The sequence below is a fragment of the Oryza glaberrima genome, chromosome 4 (assembly GCF_000147395.1).
Source record: "Oryza glaberrima chromosome 4, OglaRS2, whole genome shotgun sequence".
Taxonomy (NCBI): Eukaryota; Viridiplantae; Streptophyta; class Magnoliopsida; order Poales; family Poaceae; genus Oryza; species Oryza glaberrima.
Genome location: NC_068329.1, coordinates 23,062,464 through 23,080,752, shown reverse-complemented (window position 1 = coordinate 23,080,752; position 18,289 = coordinate 23,062,464). Strand labels below are relative to the sequence as shown.

Here is an 18,289-nt window from a genome sequence, read left to right as displayed (position 1 = left end):
TAGTTCATTTTCTTGTCGGTTGCCATATTTATATTTTTAGAAGTTACATGAAATGTCACCATTGTACTGCTCTACAATCCACCCGATGTCTGGTCTTAATTGTCATTGGAATTTAAAAAGTCAAATATGATGTTATGATTATCGTTGGTGTTTTTTTTTACTTTTTAGAAGTCCCTTCAAACATCATGATTGCGCTCCTTGACGGCTTGCCCGCTGCTGTTTCTTTTAATCGTCGTTGAGATTTTTAAAATCGAACCTAATCGTCATTTGATTTTGTTTTATTGTTTTTTAAATATCCCATCAACTGCTACACCCTATTCATTTATGACTCACCCGTTATCCCTTCCTCTTTATTGTCATTTACCATTGTTGTGTTACGGTTGTTCTTTTAATATTTCTTTATTTTTATTTTGAACTTTTGTTATTCATAAATTGTATTCTTTCTTAAACTTTTGTTTTTATTTTTATAATTTCATAATTTATTTTTTAAATTTTAATTATTCACATGTTGTGTTATAGATGGTTTTCTCTTTTCATAGTCTTTATTATTTTCTTTCAAATTTAGTTATTTATAAATCATCTGAATCGTTGGGTGTACATTTGGTGATTAAAAAGGATCAAATAGATAAAGAGACAGTCGCTTCATTTTTTATTGGCAACAAATATATCAAAGTATGTTCTAAGTAGTTTTGAAGTGATTATAGACTGAAAAAATAATACTTACATGAGCACACGTATATGGCTTTCTGCCTACCTAGTTCCTGTTGCTTTTTTTTTCCACCTGGAATCAAACCTATAACAGTTTTGAAATTGGATCTCAATTTATTCCGTCGAGCAGAGCAAGGCCGCTTTGTACTCCTGTATTAGCACAATAACTCTAATTCCTATATTCCTATATACGTGCTATATCTCAATCGTTAAATTATGAACCTTAAATTGTGAATCCACTATAATCTAACCATTTAATCTGACTGTCAGTTTATAGTGGCTTGCACTAATCCATCTCCTGTGAAAAATATACACTAATTACAATATGTTGATATCATTTGTACTTTCATAAACATCAAAGAAACTTTTGGTGTTTGATGCATTTGCCGGCTGCAAGTATTGATCTGTTTATTGTAATGTCTATGTAAATATCATGTCTTTTTTTATGATCGGCTCCCTCTATCATTGGGTTCTGCCGCTCAAGCCCAATCGTTGTTGCTTGAAATCTACAGAATATATATGTGCAGCAGTGCAAGCTTTGTATATTTGGCAGCACAACTCTTGTCCGTGTAGGTTTGTAATTGAATTAGATTATACGTGTACTGTGTACACCGCTAAAGAAATAGAAAGGACAAAAACTCCTAGTATGTGACGTACACAATACAGATCTATGGACTTATCTTTTCTACTACAAATCTAGACCGTTAAAATCTAGAATTGTAATCAATGGTTTTATTAATCTCGTATTGGGTTCTTATACGGACTCCTCTTTTAATATTGCTTATTTTTAATTCCGAATTTCAGTTATTTTTTTATTGTATTTTTACTTGGACTCTTCTTTTCTTTTTCTTCGATTAATGTGGCAATTTCTAGCCTCCACAACGAACTCCTCTTTTAATATTGCTTATTTTTAATTCCGAATTTCAGTTATTTTTTAGATTGTATTTTTACTTGGACTCTTCTTTTCTTTTTCTTCGATTAATATGGGAATTTCTAGCCTCCACAGCGAACGTGGTGCCTTCTTTTCGAGCTGTCTTAATAATTTAACTAGCTGGGTAGCCCGCGCAATTACGCGGCTAGCAGAAAAAAATCATATATTTTTTAAGTATAATTTTACTTAAAATTTATTAAAGAGCTATCTCAATGTTAAGACTTTGAAAGACCAAACCTTATCATCCTCGTGTTTCCAATTACATAGTTTTTAAAATCACACCAGTTGCTACCTCTTATGTCATTTCCTTCTTTATTTACTTGCTCGATCTATCACTATTTCTATTTATTATTCTTAGAGCCTTTAAAAATTGGATTTTATAGTTTTTAGAGTTTATTGTCACGTTGGGTTTCGTTTTTATAATTTCTAGATGTCCTGTCAAACGTTGCCATTATACTCCTGTCCACTATCTCTTCTCTTTATTGTCACTGAGATTTTAAAAATCGAACATAATTATAGTTTGGGTTCATTTTTACTTTCTAGAAGTCCCGCCATACCGTCAGCGGTTTTGCCATTATGCTCCTCTACGGCGCCCGCTGCCTCCCTTCTTTATTGTCATTGAGATTTTAAAATCGAACATGATTATTATTGGTTTTTTTTTACTTTTTAGAAGATCCGAACCTTTAAAAATTGGACTTGTAGTTTTATTTTTTATAATTTTTAGAAGTCCCATCAAATGATGCCACTATGCCCCTCTGCAGCCCTCGTCTGCCGCCTACTCTTTATTTTCATTGTGATTCTAAAAATCGAACATAACTATCATTGCAATTTATTTTTTATTTTCTGGAAGTCCCGTCAACCGTCGGAGGCTCTGCAACTGTACTCTTATACACCCCGCCCGCTGCTTCTCCTTTTTATTGTCATTAAGATTTTAAAAATCGAAAATAATTATCAATGTGGTTTTTTTTCTTTTTACTTTCTAGAAGTCCCGGCAACCGCTTTACTTGTTTGCTTCACGTCCTACCTGACGTCCCTCCTTTTAATCGTCATTAGGATTCTATTTGGTGTTTCATTAACAATTTTTATATGCCATATCAACCGCCACCAACTCTACTTATTTATAGGCCTGTTACTTAATTTATCTCGTCGTGTGTTTTAGATGGTCTTTTTTTTCAATAGTCTTTATTTTTATCACTAATTTTAGTTATTTATAAATTTTATTCCTAATTGAAATCTTTTTTTCTAATTTCAGAATTTATTTTTTCTAAAAAAATTAGTTAATACCATATTGTGTTCTTTTAATGTTTTTATTTCTTATTTTCAACTTCAGTTGTTTCAAAATTGTATTTATACTTGAACTCTCTTTTAGTTTTTCTAATTTTGGATATTATTATATTTTTATTCAAAATTTTAATTAATCTCGTATTGGGTCCTTATATTGATTCTTCTTTCAATATTGCTTATTTTTAATTCCGAATTTCAGCTAATTTTAAATTGTATTCCTACTTGAACTCTTCTTTATTTTCTTTTGCCTTAATTTCGGATTTATTTTTCTTTTTATTCCGAATTTTAATTAATCTCGTATTGGGTTCTTATATGGACTGTTCTTTTAATATTTATTATTTTTAATTCCGAATTTCAGCTATTTTTAAATTGTATTCCTACTTGGACTCGCGTTTCCTTTTCTAATTTTGGCTTTTAATTTATTTTTATTTCGAATTTTGATTAATCTCGTATTGGGTTCTTATATGAAAATTTCTTTCAATATTGCTAATTTTTAATTCCGAATTTTAGCTATTTTTAAATTGTATTTCTACTTGGACTCTTCTTTCCTTTTCTAATTTTGGTTTTTATTTTATTTTTATTTTGAATTTTGATAAATCTCATATTGGGTTTTTATATGGAAACTTCTTTCAATATTGCTTATTTTTTAATTCCGAATTTCAGCTATTTTTAGATTGTATTTCTACTTGGACTCTCCTTTTTTTTCTTTTCTCCAATTAATGTGGGAATTTTTAGCCCTCACAGCGAACGTGGTGCTTTCTTTCAAAGCTGTTTTAATAATATAATAGATAGATAGATCCTAAAAATAGTTTTTAGCTGCTATACATATTTCGGGGCGAATGAAGTAATGTTAGGTGGTAAGTGGTAACCAATATCCTATATATCTATACAAGTGATCCGACTTAGTGTAGTTATCCTATATATCTATACAAGTGATCCACTTAGTGTAGTTATTACCCAATTTCCTGCATTGCTGTTAATCCACGTCATCCAAATAACCGATAGCCATCAGATCAAATCTCAACGGTCTATATCTGGCTTATCACAGTCAAATCCCAAAGACATGGATCCTGTTTAGGATAGCCCACACGGGAAAGCCCAAGAAAAAGCCCATTCCGTCGTCCTCCCTCTCTTCCCCGCCGCACTAGCCTGTTCGGTGTCTTCTCCCGCGAAAGCACCACGCCGCCACACCAGCTCCTCCCCGCACCCCCGGCGCTTGAGCTCCTCACGTGCCGGCTAGGGGAATCGCCCCCTCCCCTCTTCTCCTACCCCCGTCGCGCCCCTCCTCCCCCACCGCTTCGCTTCCTCTCCCTTGGCTCGGCACCACCTCCCATGCAGCTGAATTGTCTCCTCGAGTTCTCTCCAGATGTGGAAACCGTCGAGTCAAACGCCCATGCATCAGTGTGTGGCGCCACTTCCTCTCCCTTTGTTCCCCAGTCTGATCGCCTCCTCATATGATGATAATGTTTGTCTATAAATTGGATTGCTTGTGTTCTCCTAACTTGCATCTTCCGTGACCATGCGCCAGCATCACCAATCCCGTTTGGAACTTCGGATGCATTGGCGACCAAGCAGGTGTCATTTTCATTCCTCTCACTCTCCTTCCTTACTGTACCCCTTCTTATTTGTGTACATGTGCTCCTATTTTTCTGAAGTCAGAATTGCCTATATTGCAATTTGGGTTGAAAATTTATCTGCGTTTTCTGTGTAAATTCTGATTCTGATACGCAATTTTGTTGCATTTGGAACAAGAATGACGGTGAAAGGCATTGTCCTGTTATGGATCACGAGCAATCGATCAAATAATTCAGTATTTGAGGTTTCATCTTTTTTTTTTTTGAACGGTGTGCCGTTTTCATTGAATATAGAAGGAGGAGGTTCCATCTATAATGTGTAGCAAATCGCAAATCTAACCATCATTTTATTATATAATAATCAGACAGGTACAGATTTTTGTAAAAATTACCTTATCCATCTTTGATGGGTAACACATTTTATTTTTTGAATTGAATCCTTTCTTCACTACCCCCAATCTGCTATAAATGTGCACACTGCAGTACTGCACTGTTGTTTTTTCAAGCTAAACGTGAATTGTTTCAGTCCAGAACCAGACCATTGGATGGAAATATAGTCAATACGTGTTTTTTCAATGTTTACAGCAACCACAGTGGAACATCAGTACCTGTTCTCACAATATGGATTGACATCTGTTCATATATTGCAGCGAATAATTATTGCTTCACCTATGCAATTCCTACCAGATTAGCGAGAACATTTGTATTTAATATCTGATTAAAACCAAACGTACAATTTTTCTTTTTGCTTTTCTTCCTGCCATATGGTTCATGTAGCATGTGAACAACATAAAGGTCATTTGAACTTACACATGACCCTGTTAGATTGATTGGCTTTATTTTTAAACATTTTCTTCAATCATACAGTTCACACAATGACCCGCAGCAACGCGCGGGTATCATCTAGTTTTCATTATAATTGAGACTGTAAATCTCGCCTATTTTCTTTGTCCTAAAACAAATTCAATCTAGGTTTGAACCTGGAAACATAAATTTAGGATTGGGTTTTGTTTAGACGGAGGGAGTATTAATCCCGTCCACCGTGTCCTGTGAAGGCTACGTCACTCAGCCGTCAGTTACTCGTCAAATCACCAATTTCACCAGCCGTCGGTCCAACGGCCACGTCATCGTTATCTTGACCGGCCCGTCAGTGTCATCGAATTGGGGCCCATCCCCTCATATAATCCAACGGCCCACGCGTGCTCCTTGCCGGCTGGAGCTGGAAGCCTTTTAAGTGGAACAGAGACAGTCAGCTCCAGCCACTGCTCCCATGGCGACCGTTCCTACGCCGAGCGAGGCCCACGGCGGCGCGACGCCGACGGCCGCCGACGTGGAGATGGTGGAGGCGAGCGAGCTCCGTCGGCGGGGCAAGCCCAGCGGCGACCGTGTGCCGGGGCCGTCCCGAGACGGGGCCGCCGCGGCGGCGGAGGAGGCGGCGGCGCCGTCGGTGGAGCGCGTGTTCGCGGACAGGCCCGTGCCGTCGTGGCGGGAGCAGCTGACGGTGCGCGCGTTCGTGGTGAGCTTCTTCCTGGTCATCATGTTCAGCGTCATCGTGATGAAGCTGAACCTCACCACCGGCATCATCCCGTCGCTCAACGTCTCCGCCGGCCTCCTCGGCTTCTTCTTCGTCCGCCTCTGGACGGCGGCCATCGAGAGGGTGGGGCTCCTCCGGCAGCCGTTCACGCGCCAGGAGAACACCGTCATCCAGACCTGCGTCGTCGCCGGCTACGACATCGCCTTCAGCGGTAAATCCTTTTTCACATCGTACCCTTTACCAGTATTCTCCGATTCTTGTGCTATCTTGTCCATCAATTTCGCTGCTGTAGAAAATTCTTCCTTTTCATGGCGATTTAAACTTACCTTTTCTTTTAACCAGAGGCGATCTAATTTACTACTGATTGTCTGTCTTAGTCCATTTTGTTGGAGGCGATCTATTTTACTACTGATTGTCCATCTTAGTCCTTTATTTTGTTCTTTGTGTTATTGGATCAGTGGGTGCATATAGTATATTAAAATATATCGGAAAAAGTACGAAAATATATCCGCTAGTAGTTACTTCTAGATAGGCCAAAATAGCGAAATGGTTTTTTTCGCGGGCTGGTCACGGTCAATATTCCAAATGATGAAGAGCGACATGCTTGGAAGTAACAAAGTTCAGATATAGACATATAGTACCAGTATTTCTCAATTGCTACAATTTTTTATGTACAAGGTCTTCTGTTTCTACCAGCTTTTATTTCTTAAAGGAAGAGTCTGCGAGACTGTGACATGCTATTATCATTTAATCTACTGGAGTAATGATCAAATAGATTAAAATTAAGTATTAATATTGACGATGGGCAGTAGTACTAGACAACTGAAAATGAGGTTCCCATCACCAGTCCGTGTTCATTTTTTCTTCAGTCCAAAGGGACTAATTGAGAGTAGAAGCTGTACAAGGACCGAAAACCAGAAAACACCAAAAAATATAAAAAATTTATGAAGCTAAGCTCATTTTTCTACCAATACTTTAAGTGCTTGTTATAGTATCAAAACAAAACTGTAAGTCAACATTAGCATAGCTAGTCTAGTATTCTATCAAAAATCAGTGTAGAAATAAGCAATTTGAATTTACGAAAAGTTTGCTTGGATTTACGAAAAGTTTGCTTGGATTTATGAAAAGTTTGTTTGGATTTATGAAAGGGTTGTTTAGATGTATACATGATTTATTCCTTATTTTAAAATTGAAAAAAAATTGATTTGTTTATTTTATTAATTTTGGATCCAGAAGAAATAGTCTCTCTTTGGTCCATATATTAGATGGACTTGTTCTAGGTGATATGAGGTTGAACAGGCTTTAGAAAAAATGCAAAGAAGGGTACATAAGGGTGGAATAAAAATAAAAAGATGACCCCTTCTTTCTTCCTGAGCATTATCGATAAATATTCATTCTTTATACGTTAGGTTGGGTTTCAGATGTATATTATTTATTATATTCAACCAAAAAGAAGAAATGACAAGAAAGTTGTATATAGATGGAGGATAAAATTACGATGTGGAAAACAAGACAGGGGTTTTGTACAAACTAAAAGATATTGAAATTCTGAATTCTTTTTTACTTCATTTTGTCTAATGCGGATAAGACAAGAGTTTTTTAACATATTATATATTTTTTTTAGACTTTGTTTTAATAATATAGAATATATACAAAGGTTTTCTATTTAAATCAATTTATATTTCTCCCTCCGTTTTATATTATAAGTCGTTTGACTTTTTTCCTAACCAAATTTTTTTAAGTTTGATTAAGTTTATAGAAAAAATTCGTAATATCTAAAATATCAAATTAATTTTATTAAATCTAATATTGAATGTATTTTCATGATATTTTTATTTTGTTATAAACTTGGTCAAAACTAAAAAAGTTTGACTAACAAAAAATTAAACGGCTTATAATATGAATCGGATGGAGACATGGAGTACTTATTTCACATGGTAACTTCTCCATTTATTTCAGGCGGCTTTGGTAACTACATATTGGCCATGAGTGAAAGAATCGCTGGGCTGGGAACCGAGGCAAATAATGCTCAAAACATAAAAAATCCCCATCTAGGATGGATAATTGGTTTTCTGTTCTTGGTCAGCTTCATTGGGCTCTTTGGTCTTGTGCCTTTGAGAAAGGTCAAGTTATTCTATATCCTCCATCCATTTTTTCTTTAAGCAACCATATGGTCATGTGGACATCATTTTAACCAAATTCAACACCTCTTCAGGTTATGATCATTGACTACAAGCTAACTTATCCAAGCGGCACTGCAACTGCCTTCCTCATAAACGGCTTTCACACGCCCCATGGAGCCAAGATTGCAGCGTAAATATTGAATACCTACCCTCATTTGTCCATGACTCCATGTTCATCTATGTGCGCTCTTCAGATATGCATGGTGTGATTTATATTGGTATTTGCCTGCTTTTTTTTCAGGAAGCAAGTAAAGAAACTCGGTATATTCTTCATCCTCAGCTTCTTCTGGGGTTTCTTTCAGTGGTTCTACACAGCTACCGATGATTGCGGATTCCATAAATTCCCATCACTAGGCCTTCAAGCTTTCCAACACAAGTAAAGATTGCAACCCTGCAAGAACTCATCCAACATCATTTTTTAGTTCTGAAAACCGCATTCTTTTCCGTTCTACTCTTATATGAACATTGTTTTTCTTTTGAAGGTTCTTCTTTGACTTCTCACCTACTTATGTCGGAGTGGGAATGATTTGCCCACACATTGTTAACGTATCTGTTCTCCTTGGAGGGATCCTTTCATGGGGCATCATGTGGCCTCTCATAGCCAAGAAAAGGGGAGATTGGTTTTCTGCTGTTCTCCCTGACGGTAGTCTTCATGGAATGCAAGGGTACCGGGTGAGAATACGTTCTTATATAGAATGCTTATTACTGAGCTTTTCTGCTACTAAGTCCAGTTGTTGTTACAGGTCTTCATAGCCATTGCCTTGATTCTTGGGGATGGCCTCTACAACTTTCTCAAGATGATTATTCTCACAGCCTTCTCGCTAAGATCTCAAATCAAGAAGAAAAATGCTAGTACACTTCCAGTCTCTGATGATAGCATGGTTACCACTACTGCAGCTGTCTCATACGACGAGGAGCGGCGCAACGAACTCTTTGTCAAAGATCAAATTCCATGGTACGTTGCATATGGAGGCTATGCTGTTGTTGCTGCCATTTCTATCGGTACTGTCCCGCAGATAATCCCACAGCTGAAGTGGTACCAAATCTTGGTAGCCTATATCGTCGCGCCAATTCTTGCCTTCTGCAATGCCTACGGAACCGGCCTCACTGACTGGTCTCTTGTTACAACCTATGGAAAGCTTGCAATCTTTGCATTTGGTGCATGGACCGGTGCTTCACATGGTGGTGTTCTTGCTGGCCTGGCTGCCTGTGGTGTGATGATGAACATTGTGTCTACTGCTGCTGACCTGATGCAGGACTTCAAAACAGGGTACCTCACACTGGCCTCACCCAGGTCAATGTTCGTCAGCCAAGTCATTGGCACTGCAATGGGCTGTGTCATTGCTCCCTGTGTGTTCTGGCTTTTCTACAAGGCCTTTGATAATATTGGCATCAGTGGCAGCGATTACCCAGCGCCAAATGCTGCCGTCTTCCGGAGCATAGCGATACTAGGTGTTGATGGCTTCTCCTCGCTTCCAAAGAACTGCCTCAATCTCTGTTACGCGTTCTTTGCTGCTGCAATTGTCGTCAACCTGATAAGAGATCTTGTGCCAAAGAAGGTGTCAAGGTTTATACCGATCCCGATGGCTATGGCGATACCTTTCTACATAGGATCATATTTCGCGATTGATATGTTCATCGGGACAGTCATATTGTTTGTCTGGCAACGAGTGGACAGGGCGAAAGCAGACACGTATGGACCTGCAGTCGCTTCAGGCATGATATGTGGTGATGGAATTTGGGTTTTGCCTCAGTCGGTGCTTGCTCTTGCCAAGGTGAAGCCTCCAATCTGCATGAAGTTTCTGTCGAGAAGGACGAATGACAAAGTGGATGCTTTTCTTACAACATTGGGAAAATAAGTTGCAACAACGATTCTGATGAAGAAAAGATTCAGTTGAACATTATTACATTAGCCCGTGTATATATTGGATAATTTTCTTTTTTTTTCCAGCAGATCCATGTCAGTAAGAATCCAATGAAGTGTGGCATACTATACGATAGTAGATAAATAAGTGTGTACGAGACAAGAATGGGAATAAATTATCTGTTTACGTTATTCTCTGCGATCTGATCTGCTCTGGATGCATATGCATGATGATAGGCTTAAGTTGCAGTAAGATTGTTGTCAATTGTACCTGTGTCCTTCACTCGAGTACTCGTCTGAAGTTGAAACTGAAAGAGAGTGCACAACACTAGCGCTGATTCAGGTGCTCCAGCGCCAGGCGAGCCATGCATGTACAAAATGTGCACGAGCATGACCTATCTGCCTCCAGAATCTGATTATCCAGTTTCTCCCCTATCTGCTTCATCATCAGTCTTATGCCTCTCCGCCTCACTCGTCACCTACAAATTCGACGAACAGGTGGACCCAAAATTTGGCAATACCCCAAGACATAGATGTACTCCACACATGCATAGCACGAAACAGAGAAATTATTTGAGGGACATATCCGGTCCTTACTTGCTGTAAGACAAAAGTGTTGTATCAATCATTAATGCACATTTGATGAACAACTTTCATGTTTGTCCCAAACAGCTAAACAAGGGAGGGAGCAGTTAAAATAAAATATTTTTTTGGCACATGCATGCCAACCTTGTGATGCGACGTGCTTCATACGCTCTTCAAACAAGCAAATGAGTTCCTAGCCTCCACTGTTCCACATAGCTGCTGCTGTTGCTGCTTCTTCTGTCCCAAAGAATGTAAAGAACAGAAAGCAAAAGCTTCGCCCATTTTTCATGCTTGAGGCAAAAATAAAATGCTGTTTCATAAGCTGCAAAATTAAATAATTAGAGCTAGTCCAAAATCTTGGAAATGATGCAAGACAAATAGACAACTGAGCTACTAGTACACAGAGTTGATCTTACTCTTATTTTCCAAGGTAAACATAAGCTAGGTATGAATATATATTTAAATATAGCAGCTGTTGACTAAATTTAAATGTTAATCATCTACCAAGTATTTAAATGACATTGAAAAATCTCTAGAAGTTGCAACCACAAGTATTTTCAGACCACAGGCTTTCAGGTTTTTAGCTTTCATTTCGACCGTCGTTTCATAGTTCCAGATTATCCATAGTAGAAGACATATGCTTGAGGCCCAAAGTTGCAGATTGGCCAGCTACACCGTGCCTACAGTTTGTGCAACCACTCAAGATACCCATGCCATACCTGACTTTACGCATCAACAATTGTACTCTTCTCCCATGCAACAAAAAAAAAAAAAAACCACATACACACACACACACACACACAATTGTACTCTTCTAACTACGGATTTAACATAAAATTTTGTCAGTTCATGCTAGCCCTGACGATCTAGGGCTATCTTGAAGAAATGGAGGCACTAAGACTTAAATTCAGATTATCTACTACTGCAAATGAAGGAATGCTACTTTTTACAAAGAGAGATTCCTGTACATCAGCAGATATACAGATATAGTCTACATTGCATACATGCGCAAAATGACTACTCCGAACAAAGGTAAGTTTCCTTTTTTGCAAGCAACCTCAAGATTTCAAATAATATTTGATAAAAAAAAAACAGTTCAAACAGGAGTACTCACCATTATTGAACACCACTCCATCGTGCCCAATCAACGAACTGCATCCCACCATAGATATTGTTGGCAAAACGGACACCAACAGTGAAAGCCATTGCAACAGGTGGCACACGTTTCGCAATAGGTGATGTCTCAACTACTCGCTCCAGACCATTGATGATCTGATAGCGCGTATTAGATGATACAGCAAGGAACACACCTATATGTCAATACAACTTGTCAGATGAATATTAATTAAAACAATTGTCAGATGAATACAGGAATAAAGAACGTGCCTTATGCTAGTTCACACGTAAAGATAACATAAGCAATTGCTGTAGTAGGAAAAAGAATAATATGAACTTTTGCTATCTTAGCATATCTTATCTGACATAGGACATAAATATTGAAATACATCATAAACCAAAGTTAGCAGAAACTTCAGCCATTAAATAAAGATATAAGCCCCTCTCTATGTTAAATCTGCTGATGGATGCCTCTCTAGTAGACATCATCGCATCGAAACATCTATCTGTTTGTGCATATAACTTGGACCAAATAAAGTAATACAAATAGAAACAGATGGTAGTCATACCCCATAGAGCAGCACTTTTAATTAGTGGAGGGACAGGGATATCCTCATCTGATTTTTTGACACTCCTGAAAAAAAAAAAGAAACAGCAATACAGCATAACACAGTCAACAAAGCAGAAAATATAATCCATAAAAATGTTCATCAACAATAGCATGAACACAACATGGCATATCTATGAAAGTACAGCATATGGACTGATTATGGAATTAGTGTACGATTGAACAAAAATATTACAAATTTTGGACAAAAGAACAATATCATAGACAGTACCTCTTGGCAGTCATTATCATATTGGCAATTCCTTGACCAATGATACCACATACAAATCCAACCGAGCCATACAAGACACCCTGCAAATAAAACGATAAGCAGTTGGGCCAATCCAAAAACAGTGTGATGATGCTCCAGCAGTTAGAAATTATAAATCTGATATAGATCAATCCAAATTCAGGATAAACACATATCATATAAGATTTGCTACCTTATAAAAGAATGTTCCAATTCTTTGCTGAACTGTGAATCTGCAGCCTGGCCTTTCAGCTTCAAAAACACTGCAAGAGAGTCCAAACAGAATGAAACCAAAATCCAATTAATACTACTGCTGCTGCAGTTGCGGACTCACAACATGAACAACTGCACTGTTTCATTCTTTCTCACGCTATGTTCCATGGAACAACAAACTAGACAAATGTTTATTTTAGTTTATTTCCATAATTCACTACCAATTTCTATAGGCACTTAGTAACAGAAGAAATAACTTTTAACCTGCTTGGCAAAGATCCAGCCATCCTGTTGAATCTCCCAAAAGGACCAGTCGAAGCAGATGCCTTTCCAAATCTCACGTACGGAGCCAACAGCCCCACAAGTGCAATATCAACTACCACTCCCACTAGAAGGTCTGCGGCGTACAGCTCAAACTCCGCCCAGAAATCCTCCCCCCTCTTCTGCACCTCCGCAAACGTGGCGCAGCACGAGTCAATCACAACCTGCATCGAATGCAAAATCCTCAACACTCCGTAGGACTACAATCGAAACTCCTCAGCTTAAACAACAAACCAATCACGCGCGCACCTCTGTTCCAACTTTGAAGAGGAATGATGGGTCGGCTAGCATTCGGTTGCGGAGCATCGAGAATGCCCGGATCATCGCGGCTAGAGGCCATGGCCCTGCCTAAGATATAAAAAGGGGCACGAAACTACATTCTTACAAACATTTTTTTTCTACCTTCTCACAAACAATTCTTCTGCAATTCGGATTACCTGCAGATCGAAGTAGCGGAGCAACAGGACTTCCCGGATGCCAGCATCCTTGGCCGCCTCCATCATGTCGGCCGGGAGCGAGACGCCGCGTGCCGCGGCGAGGCGCAGCACCTCATCGAACCCGAGCAGGGGCCCGAACTCGGCCTCCTCGTAGTCGTCGTCGTCGTCGCCGCCGCCGCTGCCGCTGCCGCCGCCTCCACCCTTGCCGCTGTTTCCTCCGGAGCCGCTCCCGCGGTCCCCCGCGGCGCCCGATCCGTCGCCGGTGGTGGCGCGTGGGGCTTGTGGCCTGGAGCAGGAGAGGGAATGGGGTTTGGGGGGCAGTGGGGAGAATAGCCTGGGTGAGAGCTCGCGAGAGGGGTTTGATGGGGAGGAGGAGGAGGAGATCGCGACGGCGGCGGCGGAGGCCGCGGAGGAGGAGGAGGAGGCGGCGGCGAGGGAGGAGAGGGAAGGGGAGGCGGCGAAGGCCATGGTAGCGGAAGCAGCGGCTGCCGCGGCTGGATGCGAGGGTTTTAAGGTTTTCGCAAGTTTGGACTGTTCCAACCAGTATTTTTTAAGTACGAATTTAGATAATTATATGTTCAGATTCATAACTAAAAATTGTTATATTTTAGGACATAGATAGTACTTTATTTATAAAGGTATTTAATTTTATTTTATTATTATCAAGCAGCTATTCTTTCTATCATAAAATATAAGGACGAAGGAAGTAATCAGTAATAATAATCTAACTCAAACGAACTCTCATTTGGAAAAAAAAATAATAGACCTTCAAACCAGAAAGATTTCAGCTTCCTTTGATGGTAGAGAATGAATCGTGTTTGGTTTAAAATGTAGCAATGTGTTACAAATATTGAGGGCTGCTAAAATTTTAGTTGGTACGATGTCGGTGAAGTATTTGATTTCCCAATTTATTTAAGTTTGATTAAATTTTTATTGATTCTGTACGTAACAAAACTAGTTTTAGCCTATATGTTCTAGTTTTATTTCAAAAATTATTAAAAACTTATTACTAGAAGATTCAACTTTTTTACATAAATCCTAGGATGATCTAACCTTAAAGGACAACTTTGGGTGATTGGAAGAAATTGTTGTCCCTACACGAAAGGAAAAATATTGAAAAGAAAACGATTCCAATAGAACATGTATGAAAATGCGGAAATGCTTCCTATCAGACGTCTGACGCAATAAATAAAAATCAGACAGGCAAACGACTACTTTCTTATCCACTCCACACATCCATACATATTATAATGATCTTCAAAATAATTTTATATCTACTTATCCAATCTGTAATATGATCACATCATTACATTCCGATAAAAGAAAAACGTATGTTTCAATCCGTTAAGTTTAATGTTTCAGACACGATAACAATATGTTTCATTGTGAGTTTTCATTATGTTTCATAGAAAAGTTAAATGTTTAAGTACTTGATTTTTTTTTCACCACGTATATTGCTTCACGCTGAAAAAGTATGAGACGCATATGCCTCACACACACTCTCTCTCATACATTTTATTGACTTTCTCCCCACACCATGCATGCATGCACCTATTTAGTGGCTTTAAAAATCTTTTTCTTCCAAACTACTTAACCGATGAGCGATTCGATCACCCATTAAATTCGTTATAATTAAATCTTTACAACAAGATATCACATAATTATATTCTGATGAAAGAAAAACATATGTTTCAAACCATAAAAACTTAATGCTTCATACGTGATAGAAATATGTTTCACCATGTGTTTTTATTGTGTTTCACAAAATTTTTATATATGTTTCAGAGGCTGATTTTTCTATTTCACCATGTATAACTTAATGTTGCACCAACGGTCAACTAAACATTTGACCGTCCGAATTTCTTTTTACAACATCGGACGTCCAATTTGTAACTCTCTTCATGAAAATGTTTTCATAAAAGTTACTTTCTCCCTCCGTCTGAGAGAGTAGAACGGTGTTTTTCTTTTTCTTTTTACACAGCGAACTGTGACTATGTGGGCACGACCACACGATGTTCTCTCTCTGCACTACTTTGGACATATATAGATTAGTCATATGATCTCTTTTATAAGTTGGCATTTTTCTTTTATAACTTTTTAGAAAAAAAAAAAGGTGCTAACTGGTCTTTCTAGAACTTTTTTGATCGATCATTGTTTCTACCGGCCGGAGAACTCAGTTTTACTATCGGATATGATATCATTGGCTCTCATCTTTTGATTCCTATCATCATATGCAATGCTAAAAAAATTTAATTTAATTTTAAAGTTGTTTTTGTTTTTTTCTCATCATAGTTTCTCCTACAACATTGTTATTTAAGTCGTTAAAAACATAAATGTAAAACTTTTAATCATAAATTATATATCTAGCTAATACGTCACTTGGCATATATATTTTCCGCATATGCCCGTCCTATGAGGCTGATTGTTTCTTTTAAGATGAGATTATCTTCTTTTAGTAGGCAATGGCCATGCAAATTGGTCTTTCTTTTGGCGTAAGCTTCGGATGCAGTAAAGTCCAAGTGGAATCTGATTGCATGGAAGTAGTGGATGCGTGCTCTAGAGATGACTCCTTGTCTCTGGAGTCGCAACAACGCGATTTATATAGATTGTAATGCTCTTGCTCGGAATATCGGGAAGGTTGAGTTATAGCATTGTTTAAGAGAAGCAAATAAGGTAGCTCATAGCTTAGCTAAGCACACTTTTGATAATATATTACTATCTCAATTTTTTAATAGATGATGTCGTTGACTTTTTCTCATATGTTTGATCATTCGTCTTATTCAAAAATTTTATGCAAATGTATAAGATATAAATCACACTTAAAGTACTATGAGTGATAAAACAACTCATAACAAAATAAATTATAATTACGTAAATTTTTTGAATAAGACGAATGGTCAAACATGTGAGAAAAGGTCAACGGCGTTATCTATTAAAAAACGGAGGGAGTATCTTATAACTGGATCGACGAACCCCCTACCTTCATTTTAGGTAATTTAGTGGACGATGTAATCATTGTCTCATATTAATAAAGCTTGCTAAAAAAAAGGATGAGATCATTTTTTGCTTTTATCCTACAGATTCATTGATTACCCATATCTCATAATAAGATAAGACGAATTATTAACGCATAAAAATTAATTAATAAGTAAAATTTTTATACATGTGTTCCTAGTGACTTGAAAATCAGTAATGAAAAATAAACAACATTGAAATATCTCAAAATCAACTTTAAAATGAAGATTGAAAATTTAAATATTGGCCTTGGCTTTGATTTATTAGGATAAATATAATGAGGCTCCAAGTTGGATTTTGCAGGTTTCCTTCAACTTTGGAATATTCAATAGAGTTTTCGGACATGTATGAGTAGTTAGTGCTACTATTTATTAGTATTTGAGTTTTCAGTTTAGGAGTTTCATCAAGACACTGTGAGTGTTGTTTGGTACATATGTTAGCCCGGTAGCTTCGGTTTAGGAGTTCAGCTCCTAGTGTATAGTTTAGTCCTCTTTTTGTTGGTGTATTCCTCGCTCCCCAGACAGCCGTGGAGTGTTACAGTTGTATTTATTTATTTCATCTAGGATATTACGTGCAAAACTTTTATGTGTTAAAAAAACATAACAAAGAATAGTCTTTTCATTTGTGTCACTCATATAGGGGTGGATATCGAGCTGGCTCGGCTCAGCTCGGTCCGGCTCGTTCATAGCTCGGCTCGTTATCCTAACGAGTTAGAATGCTAGCTTGGCTCAGCTCTGCTGCAAGTTCGATCTAGCTCGTTTAGCTCGTAAGCTATTGGGGCAAGAGAGAAGGCAGTTTTTTTAGCTGGCAACCACGGGAAGGAGCTCAACCTCATCGGCACCATGACCACGGGGATGAGCTTACCGGCGACCACGGGGAGGAATAGAGGAGCTCGATGGTGGATGATGAAATTTTGAAAACTTTTGACTTAGGATTTGAAAGTTTTATACTCAAATTTAAAAACTGTCAACTTAGATTTGAAAATTTTTTAACTCGAATTTAAAAGCTCGACTCAATTTGAAAAATTTTGACTTAAATTTAAAACTTTTAACTTACAATTGAAAACTTTTAAGTTAATATTTGAAAACTTTAAGGTCAAGATTAATTCAAGCTTTGAATTTTATGTTGAAAGTTTTCTAAATTTAAGTTAAGTGTTTTGAATTTTGAATGGAAGTTTTGAAAATTAAATTGAAACACGTACTGGGCAGACACGTCAGCTCCCAGCTCCCACGGGCATGTGGGAGAAACGGAGCTGGCACGTCCGCGCAAACGCACGGCCCCCGGCCAGCAAACGCACAGCCTGCACATGCCCTGATCACCAATTAACCATCTCCCTCTAAAAGAAGGCATTAATAACCCGAGTTTAATTGTTTTTTCTGGCGTGCCATTTTACAGAACTGTCTGAACAGACAATCTGGCCTGCTCCAAGATAGTGCGGCCCCAGGACAGTAGGAGCAGTGCATCCATTTCACCTTCAAGGACATATTTCCAAAAACGGCACGTAAATGAGCAAATACGAGCGTACTATACAACCAGGGACCTGTAGGCACTGTAGTAATAAAATGTGCAATCCAACGGTTGTCACTGTTCCGTAATTTCACCGAAGGTTTGGGCAAACAGTACTACTACATTCATATCTCACAGAACGAGTAAATGTGGCCGATGAT

General features: G+C 38.2%; 2 protein-coding genes across 2 annotated transcripts; one reads left to right on the top strand and one right to left on the bottom strand.

Moving 5' to 3' along the window:
• Positions 1-5,719: 5,719 nt before the first annotated feature.
• Positions 5,720-10,280, top strand: LOC127771078 (probable metal-nicotianamine transporter YSL13). Its single transcript, XM_052296897.1, has 6 exons — positions 5,720-6,242; positions 7,991-8,154; positions 8,247-8,344; positions 8,456-8,590; positions 8,697-8,886; positions 8,958-10,280. The coding sequence occupies exons 1-6, from the start codon at positions 5,768-5,770 to the stop codon at positions 10,071-10,073; spliced, it is 2,178 nt and encodes a 725-aa protein (XP_052152857.1). The 5' UTR covers positions 5,720-5,767; the 3' UTR covers positions 10,074-10,280.
• LOC127771079 (protein RETICULATA-RELATED 1, chloroplastic-like) lies at positions 10,265-14,130 on the bottom strand. The gene is made up of 8 exons (XM_052296899.1): positions 13,608-14,130; positions 13,420-13,518; positions 13,114-13,334; positions 12,830-12,899; positions 12,619-12,698; positions 12,349-12,413; positions 11,778-11,973; positions 10,265-10,985 (listed from the first exon to the last, which is right to left on the bottom strand). Exons 1-7 carry the CDS (start codon positions 14,073-14,075, stop codon positions 11,780-11,782), a joined length of 1,197 nt encoding a protein of 398 aa, XP_052152859.1. The 5' UTR covers positions 14,076-14,130; the 3' UTR covers positions 10,265-10,985; positions 11,778-11,779.
• Between the last annotated feature and the right edge of the window lie 4,159 nt (positions 14,131-18,289).

What these genes read in the sequence shown, in the direction of transcription:
- LOC127771078 (XM_052296897.1), top strand. Translation starts at nt 5,768, where the DNA reads ATGGCGACCGTTCCTACGCCGAGCGAGGCCCACGGCGGCGCGACGCCG. An exon ending in GTCTTGTGCCTTTGAGAAAG is followed by an intron (nt 8,155 to 8,246) that starts GTCAAGTTATTC and finishes ACACCTCTTCAG; the next exon opens with GTTATGATCATTGACTACAA. An exon ending in CTTCAAGCTTTCCAACACAA is followed by an intron (nt 8,591 to 8,696) that starts GTAAAGATTGCA and finishes TTTCTTTTGAAG; the next exon opens with GTTCTTCTTTGACTTCTCAC.
- LOC127771079 (XM_052296899.1), bottom strand. Translation starts at nt 14,075, where the DNA reads ATGGCCTTCGCCGCCTCCCCTTCCCTCTCCTCCCTCGCCGCCGCCTCC. An exon ending in TCCGCTACTTCGATCTGCAG is followed by an intron (nt 13,519 to 13,607) that starts GTAATCCGAATT and finishes TTTATATCTTAG; the next exon opens with GCAGGGCCATGGCCTCTAGC. An exon ending in ATGATAATGACTGCCAAGAG is followed by an intron (nt 12,414 to 12,618) that starts GTACTGTCTATG and finishes TTTTTTTTTCAG; the next exon opens with GAGTGTCAAAAAATCAGATG.